Source organism: Sprattus sprattus (assembly GCF_963457725.1).
Source record: "Sprattus sprattus genome assembly, chromosome: 5".
NCBI lineage: Eukaryota > Metazoa > Chordata > Actinopteri > Clupeiformes > Clupeidae > Sprattus > Sprattus sprattus.
In genome coordinates, this window is record NC_137924.1 from 7741366 (window position 1) to 7759333 (window position 17968).

General features: G+C 39.8%; 1 protein-coding gene across 1 annotated transcript; it reads right to left on the bottom strand.

Annotated features, from left to right (window-relative positions):
* Window positions 1-1365: 1365 nt before the first annotated feature.
* LOC308365998 (uncharacterized protein) lies at window positions 1366-8772 on the bottom strand (the record flags this gene model as incomplete). Its single annotated transcript, XM_080839634.1, has 16 exons — window positions 1366-1872; window positions 2086-2139; window positions 2531-2644; window positions 4794-4814; window positions 5356-5388; window positions 5646-5693; window positions 6356-6388; window positions 6501-6542; window positions 6701-6733; window positions 6841-6882; window positions 7081-7110; window positions 7216-7266; window positions 7391-7423; window positions 7521-7616; window positions 7886-8074; window positions 8766-8772. The coding sequence occupies 16 exons, from the start codon at window positions 8770-8772 to the stop codon at window positions 1844-1846; spliced, it is 855 nt and encodes a 284-aa protein (XP_080695760.1). The 3' UTR covers window positions 1366-1843.
* Between the last annotated feature and the right edge of the window lie 9196 nt (window positions 8773-17968).

Consider the following 17968-nt stretch of genomic DNA (forward strand, 5'->3'; position numbering starts at 1 on the left):
AAATATTGAATAATTTGCATATTAGAGAACATTACAGTGGACAAATGGTTTGTTATTGTTAGATGCTTTTTGTTATCCATTAGCCTTTCCTCAAACGATGACAGAGAAGAGAAAAACAAAACAATTAGCCCATTTCACTGCTGTCACAGTAAGTGAAATGACTTCTGCTGAGCAAAACCATCATCATGGTTGAAATGCAAAATGTCACTGACTAAACAGCAGGGAGTGTGTATATATGTATATACCATATAGCCACTGGTACCTATAAAATATAATTAGTACAATAAATCTATAAACATTCTTACTATCATTATTGTGTGCATAGAAGTTTGCATTTAACAGAGACTGTATGAATGATTCAAAATGGTCAAAATGACCTAAAATGATCTGCAATTTCTCAGCTATTTCATTCTTTTTCCAACCACCAGGGCTTTCTATGCACAGAAAACATAGGCCTGCATGCCCCCAGTAAACATACTGTCAAGACACAACTTACCCAGCTGTTGACCATCATCATCATGTCATCATATGGGCAATATCTATGTATTACATTATCATTGTAGATTACAGGTCTGAAGCAGTATTATGGAGTTTGGATCTAAAATCAGTGAGCTAACTGCCTAAAAAGTATGCAAAAAACTTTGACACAACCAACAGCCAAATTAGTGTAACAGGTTAGAAATGCAGATTGAATAATTGCACACATTACCTGTATTTCAGTTTCTTTTTGATCTTTTATTTTGATATCACATGCACACTGATATTGGGGGTCTGTTCGCCCCCCTGACTCCCCTTGTATTGTTCCTCTCTCCCCCCTTCCTATTAGATTAATGCTGGAATGAGCATGTTAAGTGAAGCTAGGAAGCTGGAGGCCAAACTATGTTCTGTTGGTGTGCTTTGTACAGGTGAATAAATATCCATCTCAGCAACAGTTGTCCACGAATCAAATCAATTACACAACGCAGAAGTTTACACCGGTTACATTAGCACTGATACAAGCTTGCTAAATGGTGTCTTTTGGCATTGTAGTTAGCAATGCTGTGCTGTAAAGGCCTTCAGAGTGTCTAGGACCACAGAACTACATAGTGGTTAGCCTGAATGGCTAGTCGGAACGGCAGGTGTTTTTACCTGTCCTTTACATGATTGCATTTGAAGAAAAATGTCAAAATGTAGTTTTAAAAAAATCTAATTGTTGCATAGTGTTGGTTTAAATCATGGCAACTGCAAACACATATGAAACAAACAAAATTCCCACTTTATTCAAACTGATCATTATTTACATTATTCCAAAATAGTAGAAGTGCTAAACGTCTAATTATGAAACAATTGCATGGCAAAATTGACATAAAGGCTAGCATCATTAAACAACATCAATCAGACATGAAAAATGTAAAATTCTATCAGAGCATCTAGAGAAAGGAAAGTGCTTCTCCCCAAAAAAAAGCTATTATACCAACACATTTAAATTATTAGCTCACGTTTAACCAAATCAGTCACCCACAATCCAATCCAACATTTATACAATCTTATATCTTAAAATGTATAATGATCATGACACAGAAACTTATATTTAAAATTTGATGAAGTTAAAACAGAAAACCCAGATGCTCCCTGTCCCTGAAGAGATAAGGCACTACTTGGAGGTAACATTAAAAGGCGGACCAATGAAACACATTTTCACATTCTTTACCAAAGGCACTCGGATCTTTGCCTCTGCACACATTCCAGCAAAATCTTAAAACCACATTTCACATTAAGGCCCTATGAATGACATACTTCACTCCAACTACAACTCAGTAGACATTAGCATTCATGTTGTAGCTCCTCCCCCGACGACCGCCATTTATGATGAACTAAGAAGGTTGCTGAGAACTGTGGAAAGAGCACAATACAAAAGAAATATAAAGGAATTGGACCATTTTTTTGTCTCATGCAATGAGTTTACATCATAAAAAAAGTAGATAAGCCAACCTTATAAAACATAATTTTTGTCCATTAATCATTTATTCATCATATCAATGAATAGCCCACAGTAAGAAGAAGTGGTATTTAGGGTTGAGTTCAGTAGCCCTGACCATCACTTACCCTGAGGCTCGGCCTGTGTCCCAGGGTCCTCTTTGTGTCCGCTCTCTGGGTCAGCTGTGGCAATGGAACACCATGTTAATGAACTGCACATCAAGGGCATATAGTACACCATGTTAATGAAGGCCATATAGAACACCATGTTAAAGAAGGCCATATAGAACACCATGTTAAAGAAGGCCATATAGAACAGCACGTTAATTAACTGAACATCAAGGCCATATGGAACACCTTGTTAATGAACTGAACATCAAGGCCATATAGGAACACCATGTTAAAGAGGCCATATAGAACAGCATGTAAATGAAGGCCATATAGTACACCATGTTAAAGAAGGCCATATAGAACACCATGTTAATGAACTGTACACCTAGACCATATGGAACACCATGTTAATGAACTGTACATCTAGACCATATAGATGAAGGTGAAATGCAGCACTACAGACCTGCAGGCTTGAAACAGAGCTTCTTCTTCTGGTAGGTGAAGTAACCAGCGGCTGCCCCAACCAGTGCTACTCCAATTCCACTCAAAATACCAGCAATGTTACCAGATCCAGCCTCTGAAACATTCAAGCAAACGTTACTATGTAGCACAAGGGAATAAAATCAAACACCTGTAAATTAAAAAAATGTACAAAACAAATCCACAAGGTGGCGGTATGGTGCTGTTTTCATTCTATCTGCATTACATGTAATCGCATGGCCAGTTGCTTTTAAGCATTATGCATGTATACAACAGGTGCTGTTATATAGACTAGAATTTTTTTTTTTTTTTATCATTTTAAATGATCAGCTCCATTGTAATATCAACCGACTAGCCCATTAATACAAAACTTTCTAAAATGTCCCAGGTGAATCACTTTAAGAAGCTTCGTTAACCACATTAAAAAAGGTGTGTCTAGTTCCAGTTCCAGTGATTGGCTGACTGAAAGTCAACAAAACAACATTTCTCCCTGTAGCAAATATTGTGGCCAGTGATCTAACATTAGACACCAAAACCAAATATTCTACATAGTTTGGATACAGCATATCTTCAACCTGCCAACTAAGATTCCTCTTATGTGAGGCATAGCTGTCATATAATGAAGTATAACAGAGAGAGAGAGAGAGAGAGTGAGGGGGGGGGGGGGGAGCGAGAGCGGTGTCACTTCTTTAAGTCTTGAACTCAATGTTCCATAGTGTTCAGGTACATATAGGACATCACTCATCGTATGGGCGAGTGCCTGTAGTTCATGTAAATCCTTCAGCACATCCTCAAAGAGGTGTTGCGCAAAGGCACATAGCTATGCTCTGAGTAAGAAAGCACGAGTCTAGGAACGACATAGACGTTTCTCCTCATTAGTACTCTAAATGCAAAACTACTCTACCCAGTTCTCAGACCGTGCATAGTGGCTGTTATATCAACAAATTCATTATTACATTTGCATTTAGTCATTTAGCAGACGCTTTTGTCCAAAGCGACATACAAGGGAGAGAACAGTCAAGCTAAGAGCAATAAAACCTGGTGTAACAATAAATAATGCTTTTTTTTTCAAGAAATAGAAATTAACTGTTATATATACACTATTAACTAGTATATGTAAAAATAAAAAAATTAAATAAAAAAGCTTTGATTGACCGTTTATGATAGCACGCGACTTAGATGAATGAATAATCAATAGTACATGGGCACCCTGTGAGGCCCTCTCAAACTGTCTTCGAGTCACACGGTTCCCTCAGGGAGGCACGCTCGCTCTACAGCTTCTACAAGCGAGAGCAGTCAGCTTCAGTGGGTGGAATGAGGAATAAAACCTCAAAGACAAGACGGGCAAGATTCAGCCTGATCTTCCTCTTTGTGCCATGAGATAATGGCTTGGATGAAACTCTCAGAAGAGTTCTGTGGTGAGCATCGCAGTGGAGGAATGACAAACTGTACTGTGAGTGACTAATGCCACAGGCATCGCTCTCAGCAGGCATCCCATAATTTAACACCTGATGCCAACTGATGACTTGCCAACTGACGGACTACAAATTACAAATTTACTACAAATACACAGACTTAGTTACTCATACTAGTCTACCATCAGAGGGCACAGAATCATGCTGTCCAAACACAATGTAAAGCTGTGATAATACACATATGAATGTATATTTATAAAACAATTGGGTTCTATCGAGTAATTTAGCTGTTTCTGATTGGACGAGAGACATTCCATGAATTGGAATATCCCAGAACAATCCAACTCAGACTTTTCACAGCTAATAATAAATCACTCCGCAATGAAACATTCTGTAGTGTGTTGATGATAAGCGTTAATTCAAAGTTCTTATAATTCCAAACCGCTTCCAGACGTTGACAATGGAACTATTTTTTGTTGCGGAGAAACAATGGCGAAATAAACATTTTTAAATCAATGACTTCGGGTTGAAATGTTTATTGGTTGACTATAAAAATTGTTTTATAAAAGCAATATAGTACGAGTGCGAGTGGGGTAGGTAAGGGATATTCCCACGTGTGTTGTTACCTGCGGCACTCGGCCTCCGGCCTCGGTGGCTACGGTCTAACACCACCCGTGGGAATATCCCTTACCTACCCCACTCGCACTCGTACTATATTGCTTAAGTATAATCTATAGGAGTTATACATTCCATAATATAAATAAATGTCATAAGAAGGATATAAGAAGGTCAGTTGAACACAGTCAATTTTGAGCATAGAATTTACTCTACCTTTAGGTTCTTCAGCCGCCCCTGCAGGAAATGAATAAAATATATTTTAAAAGGTTGAAAAAAAAACTGCTTCAGGCATGTGCTTCGATTCAGTTATAACAGCTTAATGTTGGTGTGTCATGAATCAAATGTGCTTAGATTCAGTGTTAACAGCTAAATATTGGTGTCATGTCAACATCAAAATAAATGTTGAATTCTAGATTTCATAACAGAATGCTAACATTTGGAAAGGAAGATAATGGAACCAATATGGATACAATTTATGTTGTCAGGCTTCAAAGGTACAACTGCCTGTTTTGTTTATTTGGAGGTGGAGAGGGGGGATTTGCATCAACAAGTTAGTCTACATGGAAACTACATGAGGAAGACAAGTAGCGTGTGTCTGCCTGTGTGAGCGTGTGTGCCTGTGTGAGCGTGTGTGCCTGTGTGAGCGTGTGTGCCTGTGTGAGCGTGTGTGCCTGTGTGAGAGCGCGTGTGTGTGTGAGAGCGCGCGTGTGTGTGTGTGTGTGTGTGTGGGTGCAGCATGTTGTTAAGCATGTTTAAGTGGTTCCAAGTGACATACCATCCGGCCCAGATGCAGCTCCAGCCGAGCGTGCTGCAATAAAGAGCCACAGAGAGAGAGAGTTTCACAAAAACCACTTCTGCTACTTTAGCCAGACAATAACTGATTACCATTAGCAAGACAACATGAGAATATATGTAGCTTTTGTAGAGATGCCTTCTGATGAAATGGGTTAATGACTTGTCAAAAAAGACTTGGTTAGCTAAATCAAGTTTCAGTGAAGCAGGCACTACACAGAAGGTTAACAAAGAGGAGTTAGTCATTTGTTATTGGGCTAAATATTACTGTACCTTTGCCTTTGCCCTCAACGGGACCTGATTCAGCAGGTGGGTCATTGGCTTAGAAAGAACATAGCAAACATGCTTGATGACTGATTTGAACATGAATCATAATACATTCATTAGATTCACGACACACAGCTTGGGTATTCTACGGTTGTTATTATAGATCAGGTGAAAGGGAGCAAACAGAGAGAAAGATTAGTGGTTATACTGCCGCCTTTGTGTTTCAAGCATCGCATTCCGTCTACATGCGCTTCCATTCTAGAATTATAGACTTTTTAGCCTCAAGGTCAAGCGGGACAAACAGGCTGGTTTCTGTAACCAATTACACCAACTGGTAGGGAAGCAGTTAACAGGGGAAACAGACAGAACACCAGGAGACTAATGGAAAACAGAACAACGGTGACAGTTAAGGAAGTACCCAGCTTCAGAGACAGCACAAATGTTTCTACAGTCCAGCTCAAAAGCACTTTTTAAAAGATAGAGAGTGCATTCTATGACATGTATTACAAGTTTTTTCCTGAATTTGCAGTCATCTCTGTGTTGCTATGTGATTGCATTCGGAGTGTTATTCAAGTGGCACCACAACAGCATATACTATGCCAAAATAACGAGCTGTGCGGTCTAAGCAACAGAATAAATGAATCTATAACACTAACATACAAATGTCAGATTAAAAAGCAATCCATCATTAGGTGTAATACAAAAAAGGTCTCTACCTGGCTCAAGAGCATCACCTAGATCAAATCCATCTATTAAAGAAAGACAAAAAAAATATACACATTTGTATATGTGGCATGGACAATGTGGAGACACGGTTTTATTTCTGAAATTTGTCTATGGCGTTATGGCGTATCTCTCTACCTCCAACAGGCGCCGCTTCCTCTTCTGACACTACTGCAGTATCTGAGAACAGACATTAGTATGCAAAACACATGAACCAGTTTGAACACGCCAGGCCTCATCTCATGACGATTCGTGTCCCTATCTATGCAATATCACACAGGCTATGGATTCCCAATGTCATGCTTTTGTGTGTGTGGGTTTGGGTGTGTGGAGCCTACCTGGAGATTCCTCCGTGTCTGTGTCAGATCCACCTGATGGGTACAAAATACAAATTAATTCACATGAAAGTGCTACTATCATTTCATCACGGTGTAGCTCATTTTTTTTTAAAACACAGAATAGTTCACAGAAGAGTCACCTTCCACTGGGGGCTCTTCCTCTGCCGCTGCAGGAGTAGCTGCTGTAGTAAACAGAGAGAAGCCGGTTAAATACCCCGGAGGCATAAACCTCCAAATTACCCTACTGCAGCATTGCTGAGGGGTGTGTGATCGAAATGCTTTATGTAGTATGACTCAGTTGTACATGCAAGTCTGAACAAACACACAAGCCTGTCACTAGCTGAGTCACTCAACTGAAATATTACTCAACGTGTACCTACCTGGGGTATCGGCATCAGATGCAGCTTCACCTGCAACCGGCATTAGATGTAAACGTTTAGAATATTTCACCTATTTTCTATGTGTTCTTTTGCTTAATGTAAAAGCACAGAAATCTTGTGGTAGTCTCGTCCTACCTTCAGCTTCTACCTCTGCGTCTTCTGAAGGTGGTGGAGCTGAAGCTTCCTCTGAAAAATCCAAGTCAATATCGGATAATATACTTTGTTTCTTCAGGTTTATTTGGAATTTAACGTGTTAAGTACATCTAAGTATATTTGCAGTTTAAGTAAAAAAAAAAAAACAAGGCTCTACCTGGAGCAGCAGGATCGGCTGTATCTGCCTCACCTGTCAAAGATGTACACAAAAAGACAAATGTTTGAGTAAAAGTCTGCGGCTTCCCCTTGCATCTTTGTATTTGAACATGAAACCTTTCAGGCTGTACCTTCTGTGGGTGTCTCTTCACCCTCTGAGGTTTCCGAAACTGCTGCTTCTTCTAGGAAGGAATGCACAGTCATAACAAAGTAGGGCACGCCGCATGCTGCAGTTCAATGCAATAAATGTTTCAATAAATAGAGGGCCCTGTCCTGACTACATCCTGGCACCCCCCTGAGATGCTGGCTAGTGAAGAAAGTCTGTTTAAGTCATTCAACCAGCATTATTATTACAGTCATAAGAACTACAAAAACAAAAAAGAGACAAATCGCCACCATGAATCAATCCTACATTCTATTTAACTGAAATGATAGTCAAGTCATTTAGGTCAGGCATATAGAGCAAGACATCCTTCCAGATGTATTCTATGATTACCTTCTACAGCAGCTTCTTCTTCCACAGGAGTTTCTTCCTCTACCGGAGCCGCTTCCTCTACCGGAGCCTCTTCTTCCTGCACAGGAGCTTCTTCTTCTACAACTGGAGCTTCTTCTTCTACAACTGGAGCTTCTTCCTCCACTGCAGCTTCTTCCTCCACTGCAGCTTCTGTGTCTGCTTCTGTGGCGTCTAAAGTAGGAAAGGTGCTTATTGTGCCAGTTCAAGAAGGGTCTACGAATACTTGTCAAATGACATTATGGTTTGGCAGAAATATACATAAAAGAGATGTAGAACTGTAAACACTCAATAAAGAGTATCTGTTAAGTAATTCTACCCCTGCAGTATGAGGCCTCGTAAAAATGATTATTTAGTTAGTAACAGACTGTGGATCAGACCGCACATGAACAAATGTCAAATCTGGAGCGAAGATCCTAAAGAAGCTGAGGGCATTACTTTGACTACAACAAATAGTTTGCAGGTATAACACAAAATACACAACAATGTATAACATACAAGTCTTGTCCCTCAAATCAGGATTGTGTTAACTAAATTGGGATATGCCTGCTCTCTCCACTGAGACAGAAAGTATGTTAAGACATAGGTACAAGAACTCGCCGTAGGTTTTCATGACAAGTTGGGACACTTCCAAGATATCAAGCACACCATGAAAAAAAAAAAAAAAAACATTCTGCCAGTGAGCTCATCTAGAACAGACCTGTTTGGGGTCCCTGCCAGAAGCACAGCTGCTGAATTGGCACGCATTTGACTGAACTTCACTTTACTATACCTGATTCAAAGTAGTTCAAAAGTGTTCTTCATTCCTGTGGTTCTGTTTCTAGTGGTTTAGGATAGTAATAGCTTAAATCTAAACAACGCTCACCATTCATCCCCTGAGACACAGCTAAAGAAACTCAACAGGTCTATGTTTTTATACCGATCTTTAGTGGCAGAAAGTATTTAATCTTTAGGCGGCACAGTAGTTTGGTTTGATAGAAGAATCAGCTAATGCTTATCATTTACATTTTCAACAGCGTTGTATTCAGCTGAAAATGTGGTTCAGTTTCATTATATAGTTCAAACCAACATGCTTTAATGACACTGTTTATGTATTAATTGTCATGTTGTATCTCTGTTCAGGTATATCATATTTTTGACTCCATTGCTACTTATTATTTATTCTGAAATAAGAGAGTAAGCTAGTTAGAGCAATGCTCCGCTATACAATAAACGGAAAGTTACACAAACTCCTATCGTTGAGATAAGGGTTCAATCTCAGTGAACAAATAAACTGTGTGATATAGAACTGACAGGTGAAAAGTACTGTACAAATGCTGCCTTTAATCGAGTCAGTCACATTACAAATGTTTGAATAAGTCCTATACTTCACTTAAGCCAACCAGCTGCTTATTGTTAAAAGCGCACCACGTCATATCACAAACACTGCCTTGAAGAGCATGACCTGTACACTAAACAATGGCCTATAGTAGACTGACTTAATTTGAAGACAAAAATCCGCCTCGTAGCAACAACAAAACATTCTGATTCTTTTGTGTCTGTGGCTTTTTTTTCTTCTGAATCTAAAAATTCCCTGCAACACTAAAACAAACCAGCTTCAGGTAAACCCATCTGTAAGCATCATCTATCTGAAGGCATACAGGACATACCTTCCTCTGGTGCATCTGTGTCCTCTGCTGCTGCTTCTGTTGGCGAACCATAAGAAATAGAATATATATATATATATATATGTTGCAGTAATGAGTCATGCACACGATTTTATTAAGCCACAAATATTGCTATAGGCCAATATCTCAAGGAAATCTTGGCAACAAAAACAAATAAAATATAAGAATGAAATATAATTGAAATTCAATAAAATCGATTATCCCGTGTTGAAACTGAATGTGCTAGCTTGCAATAAAGTTCGCACATGCGGAAAATAGAATCCGATATACAAATTACTGTTACTATGGTGATAACAAATAAAACAGACAGCTTAAATATATTTTCATAACTTGACATATAAAGAAGACAAACTTAAAAGAAAAGGTTATAGTGCTATCACCCAAATAGCAAGACACCATTCCAAGTCAATGTAGGACCCACCTTCCTCAGGAGCCACCGCCTCCTCTGGAGCTGGAGCTGCGTCTATTAAACATAATGACCAGAAATATCAATATCATGTTACTAACATACAGATACTCACTAAAGAAAGAATGTAGACGTACAGAAAATCACCATCAACTTACCTTCTCCCTCTGCTACAGCCTCTGAACCATCTCCCTCTGGAGAGACAAAGTTAGATAACATCAATTAGTGAAAGCAAACTGAAATAACGATCACATCAATTTTGCTTCCTTATAAATTTACAATCACGCAACGCATGTTATTTGATATGATGTTTTTTATTCTCCACTGAGACAGGTTTGGTCATGGGGTTCATGTTTGACAGTTGAAAGCTTTGTCAGAACATTGTGTTCCCTGGTTCATTTACATTGCTTCATAGGGAGGAAGTGGCGTATCTATAGAAAGTGAATGGTTTGTTGAATCCTTGAAGGTGATTATCCAACCTCTTGTCCATATATTTGATGTATATTATGTTGTAGCACCCTGCCGTGGTTGCCATGTAATGTAATCCACTTGAGACACTATTGTTCTCAAGGGCTATTTCCCCAGGTCTGCTTAAACGCACAGAGCAGACATTTCAGATCACTTCAAGCTGTACACTGCTTTGTAACATTGGGAAATCTTCACTTAGCACTGTAGTGTTTTGTGCATGGTACACCTCTTAAAACAATGACCTTTACCTCTACCTACAGATTCTCTAGAGCTATGCATTTTCCGACCCAGTCCTTTGTTTTGCCCTGGCAGTTTCACCAACGTCACTGTTTACCGTTGGCAAAATGTATACATATGAACAGAGGTGTCCAAGCTAAAGTTTGGCTTTCATAAGAGACACATCCCACCTGAGAGAATGGATTTAAGAAGCAAAACACAGAAGATTTAATTTACAAACCATTTGGAAGGGGAAAAAATAGACTTCTTGACCATGTTCCATGACCAAGACATACACACTCTTAAGGGGTGAATCCATAACATCCCTTTCATAATTCTAACTTGTTCCCTATGAAGGGTGGGGTCTGCAGTGCAGCTGGGGCAGGATTGGATTTCTCTGACTGCACCCTGTCCATTCTCTGACTCGGTGAATGAATGGGACAGCTATGATATAAATGAAAGATAAATGCCTGCCTTAATCTGTTGAATTTCCAACAGACTTGACTATTACACTCTGTATCAATGAATTACTTCCTCTATCCCTGTTAGATTAGTACTGTGTTCATGCTTCATAAGACATAGAAAACATCCAAACCTCAATTAGTGACACAAAGTGATTGAAACATAAGTAACCGTTCGAAAGAAAAAAAATGTAATGCAGAGACGCTTCAACATCAATAAACCTGCTATTATTTGACAAACATATCAAAGAAACAGCAGTTGTAATTAAAATACGATTCAAGGACAATATGTTCCATGAGGTTAATATTGTGGTTTCTACATATAACCGGTTCGCTAACACATTTTGGATTTGAATAGTTTTCACCCTCTGAACATTGTGTTCTAAAGGGTAGTGAACAACATACACGTGATGCTATGAAGATCACAGAAATGCAGGTTACCAGTTGGAAAAAATATATTAAGTCTTGTCTTTTTTCTCTTTGTGGTAACTTTGCTGACTTTTGAATAAGTTGTGTTTCCTCTGCCCAATTAAATATTTGATATCCTTTCTCCTGAAGAAGGCTTACCTTGCGATTTCACTCCCGTGAGAAGAATTGCAAGCAAGAAAATCCACAAGTATGACCTCATCTTGACTTATTAAAACAAACTAATAAAATGTTTCTAGAATCGCGAGGCTTTTTTCTAAACTGTCATTAATTTACGCATACGCAAGTAGCCAACGTGTGCTCACCACTCTGACCAGATTATGACTACTGCACACTCTTTTGTTTGAAAATTAGAGAAACTTCCTTGGGTGTTTCCCTGCCGCCAGCCAAACGTACGTATGACTGACTTGTCCGGGATCCAATTGCACGTAAGGAGTTTGCATTTCCCAGGCACCAGATGCTAATGTTAACCAGGCATAGGTGTGTTTTCCAAAGTAGCGCCAAGAGGCACTTCTTTAGAATCACACCCTTTCGTGACGTCACTGCTCTATTTAACTTCGTGGGATTAATACATTGCTCTTACTGGCGTTATTTAACGGCGAAGTAAAGTCTTCCTGGTTTAGGACACGTGCAAAGTAAACCGCCACTTTTACTTTCCAACTTTGAAAAAACGTAATGTTAAGTTTGGCAGTGTATTATACACGCACAACAGACGAGGAAACACTCATACTAATTCAGTGGAAACATGAGGGAAAGTCTGATCTCTACATGACAAAGGCATTAACTGTTGACAAAAATAGTAACTAACCTAGGGAAACTACACAGGTATTTACACAGAACTCACGGGCCAGAATGATAACAGTAATGCAGGCTAACATGAGACACAAAAGGGAAACATGATCTACATTCTAACATCGAATATTAGTACACAAATGACACATTCGTTCTCTCTAACATTCGCACTGCATTCTTGGACAAGCTATACCACACATAGGCCTACACATTCTAACATTGAATATTAGTACACAAATTACACATTTACATTCTCTCTAACATTCGCACTGCATTCTTGGACTAGCTGTACCACACATACACATGGAAGTGCGGCATTGAGAGTGCTCCACAGAGTCCCCACTGGTGTGCCATGTTCCCTGGTTCCCTACAGGGGCCCCCGTCTGGGTTGCTGAGGAGCTGCAGCTGTGGCCTGATGAGTTGCTCTCTTCCAGGTAAGCCTGGTGCACTCGATGTTTCGTGCCTGGAGACCGTAGGACGTGCACCACTCACTCCACATTGGCTAGGGCTGCTGCCGGGGACCTGGGAACACTGTGGCAGATTTGCTCCTGAGTCACAAACCCGGGACTAATGTGCAAGGTCCTCTTGCTTGCTGTCATGGAAGGTTGGGTAGCGCAGGTCGGCAGCGTAGACACAGGGCAAGCAGGGCTGGCCAGTTGGCCGGCTGAAAATCCACCTGGACCTGGAGTGCCTTGCCATCCTGTATCCCTGTATCTTCCACCAACCAGGCGCTGAAACGTGCTGTCAGTTGAACTTGGACATGGCAGGTCTCAAGTGGGCCTTCTCCCCTTTTGCAGGGCAGCTTCATCTTTCTATGGTGTGGGATGGGGGTAGTTCTCAGTTGACCAGAAGTCGAATTGGGGACTGGTCCTGAGGCTCCCTGCGAGGTAGTTTCCGGCGTCCATTAGATAGGCACTGATATTATATGGCAACGACAGAACGAGCATTCTGATTGGCTAATGGGTAGTCATGCCAGCCGCGTATTGACGTCCTCGCCGGTCTGCGGTCTGATAATATTGTTATTGCCTTAGTCCTAATGTAGCTGAGTCCTAATGTAGCTGCAATAGGTGCCGGTGGAGAAACACTGCTAGTGACCCAGTGGAAACATGAGGGACGTCTATTCTCTGACAAAGACAGTAACAGTCAGTGGTGTAATCCAGGGTGTACACAGGTATACGGAGTATACCCACTTATTTGTCAGTAAGCATTGCGTATACCCACTTACAACAGGGCGTTTATCCTGTGCTGTATGGGCTGCTTTAAGAAATTGTATACCCACTTCTCCAGGGACCACTACACCACTGGTAACAGTGGACAAATACGCTACCTAACACAGGAAACTACACACAGGCATTTGCACAGAGCCTACAGACGAGAATGATAACAGTGATCTCATTAACATGAGATACAGAAGGGAAACATGATCTACATTCTAACATCGGATACTTATTGCTACACAAATTACACATTAACATTCTCTCTAACATTCAGACTAGTTCTGGGACTAGCTTCATCACACATGCACTTGGAGATACCACTACATCCCTGCATGCTACACTATGTTGGATACGGGAATGGATCATTTTAAATATCACAGTTCTTAAGTTGTTGAAGTGACCATATTGTTTACTGTCACATTATGCCTACTGAAAAGAGATGGCTATCTTCTAACACATTTGAGGTTATCAACAGAAAGTTCAGGTTTGTCCTATATAACAAAAGCTTCCCAAAACGATAATGGTTTTCTTACTGCATTTTGGACAGCGTCAACTAGCCTAATAAGAACTCAAGTGTTGCAATTTACTTTTAAATGGCATTGTTGTTGTGCCACCTAGCAAGTAGTAGACGAACTGCATCCTTGTTGTGTCTACTTATGTCTGACTTAAAGTGGGATTTGGTGTTTCTGTTGATTTAAATTAAAAGACTGAATAACTGATTATTGAGGTGAATATAGGCCAATCCAAATTCTGTTACTGTTATAACTGGAACATCTGAAGCAGCAAAATGTTTGAAAAAAAGCCTCTTTGTTGGCTTTTCGTAGTATGGAATTAAACTATATCGGCATAAAATTCGATGGCATTGCTTATGGTGTTATCCATGGCTGGAATGCCGATGCTAATTCTTGTGATGATGTCTGCTTTGACGTGGGCTTCCCTGATAGACGATGTGACCATCTCACACAGAGCACCTCCGACATCCTTGACAATTGCAGCTAAGTTGAGTGAACGTACGGAGGAACTGTTGAATAGGCTGCATCAACCTGTTTCCCAACGCGCTGCAGGGACAGTGTCTTTTCAGCTGAGCCGCTTGGCAATTTTCACGCTCAATAGGATATCCATTCACGTTTTACTACTTTTTTTTACCCAAGCGTGGTTTCATTGCGGTTCGGGCTTCATGATTGCGCTGTGGATTTCGGCTTCAGTCACTGGGGTGCATGTCTCGGAACAGTGATCGTTTCATTCCTGTTATTCTGAGGAATATGCGTCTCTGCTCAACTCTTTTTACCGGCAGAAATCGGAACAGTTGTTAAAGGTGTTCCCTAGCTTTACTGGAGCAGACGTTGCCCATCATTGCGCTCTTAAGACTTGTTACAAACTGTGCTTCGCTCCTCCGACTGGCTGCTGACATGCAGTCCATTATATCTCCGGTGACAAAGGCAATTTTAGTGGCTTTGTTTATTTTTGCTATTTTGCTTATTCTGTATGTTATACTGTGGTACATATGCAGGGATGTGGATTGTGATCACGGCATCTGATGTTGGAGATTCATCGAGCATCAACGGAGTAGAGTAGATGGCTATGGAGCAGTCAGGGTGACCCTGGTGAGTCCAATGGTATGTCATCAATCGCTTTCTACAGGAACCGTTATTTAGTATTCATGACATTTTCTTTTTACCTTTTCTTTTTTTTCATCCCATGTTATTGCCGCATTGAAAAGCACATTGACGTTTTGTTGAACTAATAGAAGATTATTGCTCGAATTGACACAACATTTTAATGTTTAGATTTTTTTTTGTAAATGATTGATCGCGTGTTCCAATGTAGGTTAATTGTAACTAGCCACTGACCTAAATGTGAATGAGTTCTATTGCAAAGGTGAGCAGGATTGAGACTGACACTTTGCTGGGCTATGAGGCACCATGGAGGATAGAGAGCTGCCTCAAACTGAAAAACATTTAAAAACCGACTGGGGTAACATTGTCTATCTCCTTTGGTGTCAGGCGAATTTTGTCAAAAGCACCATGTTAATAGTAACCTAAACTCATGTGCTTAGCCGAAGTTGACGATGTGCTCAAAGGGATCCCATGGAAATATAATCATATTTATGCGTTTACTTAATTTCCAGTGTTCATTACAGCAGCGACTATTGTAAATTCTATAGTTTCTGCTCTTGATAGTGGAAAACATTGTGAAGATGTGTTAATTAATTTGTCAAAGCCTTATGACAAGGTTAATCACAGACTACTTCTTGATAAACTGTCCTCAGGGTTTTGATAAAGCATCTTCCCTCAAATGGCTTAAGACTACATAGAACACAGAGCTTAGTTGGGACAAAAGAGGCTTTAAGATAAAAAAAAAAAAAAAAAAAATTGTGTGCCATAAGATTCAATTTTAGGCCCATTGTTGTTTACATTGTATATTAATGATATCTGTGTCTCAGTAGACAACATCAAAGTACATCTCTATGCAAAGGATATATTCTTAATGCCTATAGCACCATCTGTAGAGCAAGCTGTGTCAAATGTGCATTTGACTGTGCAGATATCCTTGAATAATCTAAATGAGTTTGGGATGGTCTAACCACATGTTTGTAAGGCATTGCTTGGCAAGTTACCCTTCCACCTTACTTCTCTTTAAAAAAGTCAAATCCATTTTTCATAAAACACGTTCACAGGAATTTACATCCCTTGACGCTGCTCTGACCAATACTAATCTTGTAAAAATGGCTTTCACTTTTTCCACACCAAATACATGAAATATTGTTTGCTATGATTTGTTTTTTATTTGACTTTGTTAGTCATTTTATAGCTTTTATTGTTGTTGTTACATGTATCATTTTCCAGACCATGTTCCATGTTTTTAATTGACTTTTTCATAATTGTATTATTATTGTGGTTTCTATATCCATCTTTTTTTGAATGTACACCCATATGAATGTGAGCTCAGGGCATTGCTGTAAAAGAGCGTAATGCTCAATCTTCCCTTAATTAACAATGTTTGAGGATGATGATTTAAGAATAGCTTTAGCATAACAGACAACTGCAAGGCATCTGGCTACTGCCTGACATCTTCTGTCTCACTCATACACATTATCTGTTTCTGATTCTGATCTGTGATCCTTTCAATAGAGAGAGATGATATGTAATGATAGTTTTATTTGTTTAATTTATCTTTGGTTGCTTGACTGAGCCATGGCTGCCATGCCTGTTCACAACATCAACGTTGTTTGTAGCCTATGTTACTGTAGGACTGATAGATTTCAGGGTAAGACACTTCACTGGTTAAAAAAAAAAAAAAAAAAAAACTCTTGCCCTGCATTCTGTGTTCATTAGCATTCAAATAGTTTAACCTCACCATCATACAAACACATTTGAAGGGGTCGACCTCACACACATACAAACACATTTGAAGGGGTCGACCTCACACACATACAAACACATTTAAATGGTTATACCTCACACACATGCAAACATATTCAAATGGTCAGACCTCACACACATACAAACACAGACCAAATAACTACCCTCTGACTCACACATACACATACACATACTAACAACCCAACCATTCACTACCCCCCCTCCCCTTCACACACACACACACACACACACACACACACACACACAAACCGAGTCTGTGGAGATATTTTTGTCATTTCAGTGTTAATAAATATGTGTGTGTGCTTCAAACACTAATCTTGGACTGAGAGTAAAGACAGCTGAGGTGGAGGATAGTTTCAAATGTCTAGATCAGTAGACGATGGACTTCATAGAAAGTGGGCCAGTAGGTGTCCCCTTGGGAGTTATTTGAGAAGTGTTTCTATTCAGCTGCTGCCAGGCCAGTTGTCTCTATGTGAGCTGTCACATGAAGCCAGTTGAAGCTACACCTACAAGCAGAAGAAAAAAGATTTCATTCAGATGGAGGTATTCTGATAAGATTGAAAAATCCTTCATTATTGTCTTTGTGATCTTCATTTCCTTATTCCTTAATTTAACATCAAATTGTGCCTTGTAGAATAAGTAATATGTTTCTGATGATGTCTGGTGTCCTGTTAACATTAATATTTTTTGAAAAGGAATAGAAAGATGGCCAGGGCAATTGGTGAAACAGTGGAAAGTAGATCATGTTGAACAGAACACACAGGAACTGCCCTTCATGTCCGAATCACATCAATGCCATGGAAAAAAAGGATATTATCAGTGGTGGGGCCCTGCAGTAAACCACAAACAACCATACTCCCCCAACCAGCAATGGCAACAAATAACCTCTAAATGTCTGAGAGACCAAGGACCTTTCATCCATGACTAGGACAAGGTGACCCTTCTGGCCATGCATGAAAATATGCTGCTGCCACATTACACGCACAATGCTGTTTTAGAAGAATTCGCTGAATGTTACCTTGATAATATTTA